This window comes from Loxodonta africana, chromosome 3 (genome assembly GCF_030014295.1).
Source record: "Loxodonta africana isolate mLoxAfr1 chromosome 3, mLoxAfr1.hap2, whole genome shotgun sequence".
Lineage (NCBI taxonomy): Eukaryota > Metazoa > Chordata > Mammalia > Proboscidea > Elephantidae > Loxodonta > Loxodonta africana.
The window spans coordinates 76186423-76194930 of record NC_087344.1 but is presented as its reverse complement, the minus strand read 5'-3'; the positions used below and the strand labels follow the sequence as shown (position 1 = coordinate 76194930).

The window sequence follows — 8508 nt, the reverse complement described above, 5'->3', positions numbered from 1 at the left end:
TGTAAAGATTGAGTGAGGTGAGCGTGTGAAATGACTGAAATGGGAAGAATGCTCTGCAGATGTCACATTTCATGGTCATCACTCATAAGGGTACCCGGTTCCCCAAGGAACCCCCACTCACCACCTCTCTCAGACCTGCCTGCAGGGACCTGGCTGGACTTAGGACTCAGGTCTTCAGATGGGAAACTGAGGCACAGCAGGTCCCCCTCAGGTCTCAGTCTCGGTACTCCTGGGCCTGCCCAGGCCCCAGCTGAGAGTCCACATGCAAGAAAACCACCCTCACTGACCGCCCTCTGTCCTTTCTCTGTTCAGGGCACAGCGTGGACCCTGGCATGGCCGGTCTGCTGGGGAGCCGGGCGCCGCGCCCCAAACAGCCCTTTGTGGTCACTTTCTTCAGGGTGAGCCCAAGTCCCATCCGAGCCCCGCGGGCAGTGAGGCCGCTGAAGAGGAGGCCGCTGAAGAAAACCAACGAGCTGCCGCAGCCACACAGGCTCCCGGGCATCTTTGGTGAGGTCCGGGGCTGGCCTGGCTCTGAGCTCTGGCAGGCGTTTGCCTAGAGAGGCTGCGCAGGAGGCAGGTGGTGGGACAGCGCCCTCTGGGCCCTCAGGATGGCTCAAGTGACCAGTCTCCCTCCAGCCACCTCTCCCAACACCAGCCTTTGCCCCTTGCATGGGGGTGAGTGGCCACTCCCTTCTCTCAGGCTCTGAGCCTCTGCACTGGCCACGCTTCCACCTGGAAGTCACTTCTCTGCCCTCCCCTGGCTTCTCCAGGAGCCTTCCCAGACCTCGCTCAGAGTGAATCGCCCCTTCCTCTGGGCAGCCACAGGCCCTTTTGGCCCTTTGTTCTTCCCTGGACACTTGCAGGATCTGCAGTTGTTTATGTGAAGGTCGCCGCACTGGGCAGAGCCCGTTGGTGTCAGGGACAGGCCTGACCTGCCATGTTCCCTGCTTCATGGGTGCTGCCCTTTGCTGGCCTCAGCTGAGCACACTTGAACGTGTGGAATGGATGTGGCTGGAGAGGGTGGGGGTGGGGTGCAGGAGCTGTCTCTGGAGGAAAAAGGATGTGCTTGTCTTCCATCCTTGGTGTGGCCAAGGGTCCTCTTTGACGGGGAGGGGCCAGGCTGAGCGTGGGGTTACTCAGCAGTCATCGGGAACCATCGAAGGCTCTTGAGCTGGATTGTGGCATAAGCTGAGCTCCAGGGTTGGGCTTTATGAGATCAGATGCTTTAGATTCCCATCATTTGTTTATTTAACAAATATGCCCGTCAGGGTGGCCCCTTCCCTGGGATCACCCACAGGATAGCTGGACAGAGCCGGACCCCAGAAAAGATCTTGTATTCTCTGTCCCCTCAGATGACATCCACGGCTCCATTGGGCGTCAGGTGTGCCGGCGGCACGAGCTCTACGTCAGCTTCCAGGACCTGGGCTGGCTGGTAACTCCTGACTCTGCTCCTTTCTTAATTGACAAACCCCACCTTGCAATCCTAAGCGTGCCTCCAGAGAGGAGGTAGAATTATGGGTGATTTTTTCTTTTTTATGTATTTTATCTTCGGTATTTTCCAAGTTTTCTAAAGTGAGAATGTGCTACTTTTATAGTGAGCAAGACTGAATCCTCAGGCAACTGAAATGTCAGAGCTGCCACAGGGCACCCAGGCAGGGTGGGCAGGGCCTCCGTGTGTTTGCTGTAGCTACAGCTGTGGCCGTGGGGCGGGTGGGCGGGGGAGGCTGGTGGGGCGCTCACAGGGTATGGGGGGTCAGTGCTTAGCCCTGTCCACTGAGGGTCTTTAGGGGCTTTCAGGCCTCTGGGGTGGTGGTGGGGCCCGAGGGTGTTTGATGGGCCCTGTGGCTCAGAGAGGCACAGCCCCGAGTTGTCCTGTGACGGGGCTGGACCCAGGGGCCCAGGAGGGGCACATGGTGGACTCACTGTTTCCCTCCCTCCCAGGACTGGGTCATCGCCCCCCAAGGCTACTCGGCCTATTACTGTGAGGGGGAGTGCGCCTTCCCGCTAGACTCCTGCATGAATGCCACCAACCACGCCATCCTGCAGTCCCTGGTCAGTACTGTGCCCATCCTGCCTGCACCCTGGGTGGGGGTGGGAGCCGGGGGCAGGGGGAGGGGACTCGTACAGCCCATAGGTGAGTGAGAGCACCTGCTCCGTGTCTTGGAGTTTTCTTGCATGGAATTCGCGCGTGTAGTTAAATTCATTGGAACCTGCGTGTGTCGCAGACATCGACTAAAAAGCCACGCACACATACAATCCATGCACAGCACATGCAGGCATGGGACATTCATGGACTTACTCGGGTACACTTCTATGTGGTCAGATGCACAGACATAAGTAACAGACATGCATACCCACTTGGTACCTGTGTGAACTTTAACACGTCTGCCCATGTGCGCCGGTGTGTGCTGCCCTCCTGTGGCGCAAGTACAAGGCGTGAGTGGTGTGTGTGTGTGTGCCTCTGCACACCTTTTGTCATTGGCATGGGCCTGCATCATGGTGTGGGCCCCCTACACACCCTCTCTCATGGCGTGTGCCTCTGCACACCCTCCGTCTTGGCGTGTGCCTCCGCCTTGGCGTGTGCCTCTGCCTTGGCGTGTGCCAGGGAACGCTAGGGTGTGGCACTAATGTGCTGTGGGCTGTGGCTCTCAGCTCCTCAGTTTCCTTTCACAGACTTTTCCCTAGTCCTTTCCTAGCTCCTTGTGGTTTCTATAGACTGTATACTTTTTGATGCCCCAGGTTCTGAGGGAACTTTAAATGATTAAAATTTTTTCTAATGGGAACATTGTTGCTCCTGCTTATTGTTAGTGCTTTCTGTGTTTGTTGATTCTGGTGTTGAATCGTCTTTCTAGAACATTTAACTTGGAATCCTAGTTCCTAGGACCCCAGAGCCTTATGTTTTTCTAGACTCAATCAATGTCTTAGATTGAGAGCAAACGGATTAACAAAAGCAGCTTTGATGTTATGCTAATGCTTATTTTCCCAAGGGTCTGATGGGGTTTGTCGGGCACCCAGCAGCTGACTTCCTTTGGAAAAGCTCCGGGTGATGCTAAGACACAAGTGGAGCAATCCTGCCCAGCCTGTCCTCTATGTGATGTGGTTCCCATGGCCCCTGTCAGGGGTTACCAGGTGTGACGATCTCACCTGCACTCCCAAGAATCTGTCGCCTCCATGCCGCTCTGTCACCACCTTGGCCCAGGCCCTCAGCCCCTCCCATGGCATCAGCCATAGATGTGAGCACCCCATGTGTGCTGGGCAACACACCAGACAGCTCCTGCCTCCTGGGGCTGGTGCCCTGAACTCACAGACAAAGGGGACTTGATGCCTTCTGTGAGGAAAAGGAGTGTGGGCCACTCAGCAGAGGGAGACTGGGCGGGGCCGCTGCAGGAGGAGGAGCAAGTCAAGAGCTGGAGAGAGAATGTTCCAGGGAGACTCAGAACCAGTACAAAAGCCTCATCTTAGTTGGGTTCTCTAGAGGAGCAAAACCGGTGAGGTGTATGTGTATATATATAAATATAGAGAGATTTACTTCAAAAAAAATGGCTCACACAATTGTGGGGCCTGACAAGTCCCAAATCCATAGGCCAGGCAGCAGACCTCTGCTGGCTCATGGGATTGTGGGGGCTGGAGAATCTACAATAAGCAGGTCAGGCAGCAGGCGGGATACCTCTGCTGGCTTACATCCTAAGATCCAGAGATCAGGCAAGTAGAAGAGTGCAGGGTCGAGAGAGAGCACCTTCTGCCAGAATATCCACTTATATTCTGGAGGCAGACCACACATCCCACTAAACTCCCCTTTCAACTGATTGGTTGATCACATTAGATCACATCATGGATGATGATTACATTATACTACATTATATTACATTACAGCAGCTGGTCCAGTATCTGAACAAACCATTGAGATGCAAGGTCACAGACCTTAAGACAGGACCGAGCTTAGGGCCAGCAGGGAGGCAGGGCTGGCATGAAGTAAGCAAAGAGGAGGGAGGTGAAGTTGAAATTGGGCAGGGCCAGGTCACGGAGGGCCTGTGGTCCCCAGTCAGTAGGGACCAAGTTCGACCAAGTGAACCGAGAAGCTGGTGGAGTGTTTAAGCAGAGGAGCATCATAGTTTCCCTTACTCTCTAGAAGGATCTCTCTGGCAGCTGTGGGAATAATGGACCATGGGGGGTTGAGGGTGGAGGATGCAGTGAGGCCAGTGAGGAGGCTGCTGTGGTTCCTGACAAAGTTGGTGACAGCTTGGACAGGGCAGCTGGGTGGGAGGTGAGAAGTGGTCAGAGGAGCATAGATGGTGGACGTAGACCAACAGGATGCTCCCAAGGCGCAGATGGAGGGGGTGGGGAAGGAGAGGATCAGGTGCCTTCTGAGTGTGTGGCCTAAGCAACGTGGGTGGATGAGGACCCTGTTTACCAAGGACAGGGAAGGCCTGGCATGGGGCAGAATTGTCATTGGAATTGAGGGGAGGATTGGTGGAAATCGGTAGTTCTGCTCTGGCCACAATATGTTTGAGATCCTGTTAGATTTTCAAGGGTGACGTTGGGTGGGTAGTTGGATCCATATGTCTGGAGCTAAGGGGAGAGGGCCAAGCTGAAGCTATGAATTTGAGAGACATCAGTATGTTGAAAGGTCTGTAAATCAATATGTACACACATACATGTTCACATACAAAAAGGTAACAATACTCATTTCTAATAGAACATATGTATTTAGCATAGTGCCTGGCACATGGGAATTGTGCAAAAATATCATTACTCCTTGACCCAAGATTAATGGAACCAAGTGACTCGTTAAACCAAAAACTCATTGCCGTCGCGTCAGTTCCAACTCATAGTGACCCTATATCGCAGAGTAGAACTGCCCTGTAGGGTTTCCAAGGCTGAAGCCTTTACGGACTGAGCCTGGTGGCGAAGTGGTTAAGAGCTCAGCTGCTAACCAAAAAGTCGGCATTTTGAACCTACCAGCTGCTCCTTGGAAACCCTATCTGGCAGTTCTACTCTGTCCTGTAGGGTCGCTATGAGTCGGAATCAACTTGACGACAACAGGTTTTAATATTTAGGAAGCAGACTGCCACATCTTTCTCCTGTGGAGTGGCTGGTGGGACCTTTCTGTTAGCAGCTGAGTGCTTAACCACTGAGCCATCAGTTTGGGAATAAGTGACACATTAGACTTCACAAATCTTTCATCAGTCTGTTTGGATGATATAAAAGGCTGTGTCTCTTTTTGTCACTCATCTGATGGAGCTCTGCTCTCGGGTGGGGAGTCGCAGAATGGCAGTGCCTGGTGGTGCTCACTTCTCTCTCGAGTGTCCCAGCTCAGCAGAGACCCTCCCCAGTTCCCAGCCTTAGAGCCCCGTGGCCAGCACTGGTGGGTGGTGTCTCCTGGCCTCTTCAGATGGGCCCATAAATGCCGAGAGCCCAGCCCCACATGGGGAGACTGGAAAGTGGGGAGCAGCGGCCCTGTGTCCCAGTCTGTGTGGGCATCCCTGGAGAGACCTTGCTGGGGCTTCCAGACAAAGGTGATGGGGGCGACAGGGATGAGGAGGCTGGGCTGTGGGAGAGGCCCCCTGTCAGACAGCTTTGTCTGGGTCCTGCACAGCAGCAGCACCTGTGAGGGCTGGAGGTCCTGGCCAGCTCAGCAGCCCACATGCACTGCCAGGAGCAGGTTTCCTCCTGTCTCCATGTCTCTTGATGGACGGTGGTGCTGACCGTGCGGACCTTCAGCGTAAACAGCAGCTCATCCAGCCAAGTCTCAGCACCAGTATTTTTATGGAGGCTGAAAATGACTGGCTCATTCAGTCAGGCTATTGTGGGTGAAAGCTGTTCTGGGGTGTGGCGGAGATCTCACATCCTGGGCCCCATCCTGGCCACACCATCAATGGCATGTGACTCTGGATGCGCCCTGTGGTCCCTGTGCCTCAGTTTCCTCATCTGCACAGAGCAGCGCTTGCCAAAGAAGTTGTCATGAAAGCAGAAAATACTTTGAGAGATAATAGTGCTGACGGGCCGATTATCCAATAGGCAAGGTAAGCACGGTGCTTACCTTGTTTACCAGATAATCTGTAGTGAACAATTTCACATTTTTTCACCATATCAAAGATTCTGCTTCCAGGTATGGCTGGCATCTGTCTCTCTCCCAAGCCCACAGCATCCTCCTACAGAATCAAATCCTCTTTTTAAATTTACAATCCCTGATGGAAGTGGATTACCCAGTAAGCAAGGTAAGCACAGGTTTAGCTGTGCTTGCTTACTGATCTATAGTGAACAATTTCACATGGGTTTCACCATATTATGTGTTCACCACATCATGTGATATTGTTCATGACAGGTGATCTTGTAGGTAAGTACCATGCTTACCTTGCTTATTGGATAATCTGCCCCTGAGCGCTGAACACATCAAGGGTGAACCTCAGATTTCTAGAATATTTCATGAACATTCACTGGCTCACCCTCTGGAGAGGGAGACAGACCCACAAACAGATCAAGACATGATCAGGGATACAGAGACGGACAGAGTGGAGGGATCCCAGAGGAGGTCCTGCAGAGAAGTTCCAGGCAGAGGGCTCGGGCACCAGGTGCATGGTGTGTTGGTGATCAGCGGGCTTTCTATGTCTGAAGCGGGTGGACATGGCAGGGCATGGGCTGGAGGTCTGGGGAGCAGTGAGGCAAGTGTGTGGGGCCTGGACCACCAAGCCAGGGGCTCAGGCTGAGCCCTGAGGGTGGGGGTGGGGTTGGTGAAGGGCCCCAGGAGGGCAGTGTAGGCTGAGCCCTGAGGGTGGTGGGGGGATGAAGGGCCCCAGGAGGGCAGTGGCAGGCTGAGCCCCGGGGTGGGGTGAAGGGCCCCAGGAGGGCAGTGGCAGGGTCAGTCGTGCCCGTTAGCACCTGCTCTGGCTGCAGGGGAGGATGGAGCGTGCAGGGCCGGAAAGCTGTGAGCCGGGGCCTGCGCAGGGAGCAGGCAGGAGCTGGAGGCTGAGTGGGTCCTCAGAGGAGGCTACCCTGCTCATGCCTCTGCTGCTGCCCTCCCTGGCCAGGTGCACCTGATGAAGCCTGAGGCCGTCCCCAAGGCGTGCTGTGCGCCTACCAAGCTGAGTGCCACCTCCGTGCTCTACTACGACAGCAGCAACAACGTCATCCTGCGCAAGCACCGCAACATGGTGGTCAAGGCCTGTGGCTGCCACTGAGGCCACACCCACCTGGGCCTGCTGTACCCCTCCTGGCCCACCCAGTCAGGCCCTGAGGGGACTTCTCACCTCTCTCCAGGGGCAGGAAATCCCCAAACCTCAGGCAGGGTTGGCAGGGATGACCCTCAGAGGTCACCTTGTCCATGCCCCTGCCTCCTTCATGCCAGGCTGTGTCCTCTCCTGGACTGTCTGCCCCTCCTTCCCCTGCTTGAGGCCTGTGATAAACTGTCCTGCCTCCAGCCCTGGTGGTCCAAGCCATCAGGAAGGGTTCCACCTCACCTTCCTGCCCCAGAGGTACCTGCTGACTGGGCTATCTCGGGTTGGCATAGAAGTCCTGTCTGAGGACCTGTCCATGACCATCACTGGCCCATCTCAAGCTGTAGGATGACCTGAGAGGCACCTGGAGTCCAAGACTGGCCCATCCATGCTCTTCTCCACCCATTACAGTGTTCAGATATGTGTAGACAGGTTCTGGTCCACCCCTGATGCCTGTCCCTCCCAGCTGCAACACTGGAGCATTTCTGGAGAATAAACAGCATGGACTTGCCCTCAGTGTTGTATGCTCATTGATCTGAATTGACCATTTAGGCGGGTGGGGCAACTCAAGAAAGAGCTGAATGGACAGCATGATTCAGGGCCAAAGCCAGTGGTATTTATCTTCCTGCTTTCTGCGTTTCCATCTGCCTCTGCTGCTGGGGAAGATGTGCAGTGTCTGGACTTTTGGCCTCTGGAGAATCAAAGAACCTTTTGGGGGCTTCCAGTTAACTCATACCTCCCCTTGACTGTGTTCAACCATCAGGAGTTGAGTTCTGTGAAGTTGTTTGCTGAGCCAAGTATGGTGGGTGGCACACCACAAACACCATCATTTCCCCTTCCCTTCTCTGTGGCACCCACCAATAATCAATCTTGACGTTTTCTCTCCCAGATCTGGACAGAATCTCAAAATGGTCAACACAGACCTCCAGGCAGCCACTGCCAAGAGATCTAAGTGGGCACGTGAAGTGAGAACTGCCTGCCATCTCCTGCCACGCTAGGGCACAACCCATGCTACCCAGAGCCTTGTATCTACCACACTGGATAGCCAGTGGCCAGGCAGGGGGCGAGGGCAGGGGCTTGTCAGCACCTGCGTTATATCTGAGTTGTCAAAAACTGGCTGGTCATCAGTCTGTGTCACCTGTGTGCCCAGGAGCCCTGTCCTGGTTCTTGGGGCCTGTGAGCCAAAAAGGTCCCTGTCCCAGGGGAGTGACAGGCAGTAATTAAGCTGAGGTGGGTGGGGAGGTTTGTCTCGGCCTCCTCTGTTCCAGGAGACCACTGTTCGTTCTCCTTGGAG

General features: G+C 54.7%; 1 protein-coding gene across 1 annotated transcript in view; it reads left to right on the top strand.

The window, feature by feature from the left end:
• The window catches only part of BMP8B (bone morphogenetic protein 8b), a 38324-nt gene extending 30057 nt beyond the window's left edge, over positions 1-8267 (top strand). The window contains exons 4-7 of the mRNA XM_064281778.1: positions 313-507; positions 1353-1432; positions 1942-2052; positions 7029-8267. Coding sequence (XP_064137848.1) covers positions 313-507; positions 1353-1432; positions 1942-2052; positions 7029-7178 — 536 coding nt within the window. The 3' untranslated portion in view covers positions 7179-8267. The remainder of the gene's footprint in view (positions 1-312; positions 508-1352; positions 1433-1941; positions 2053-7028) is intronic.
• The last annotated feature ends 241 nt before the right edge of the window (positions 8268-8508 follow it).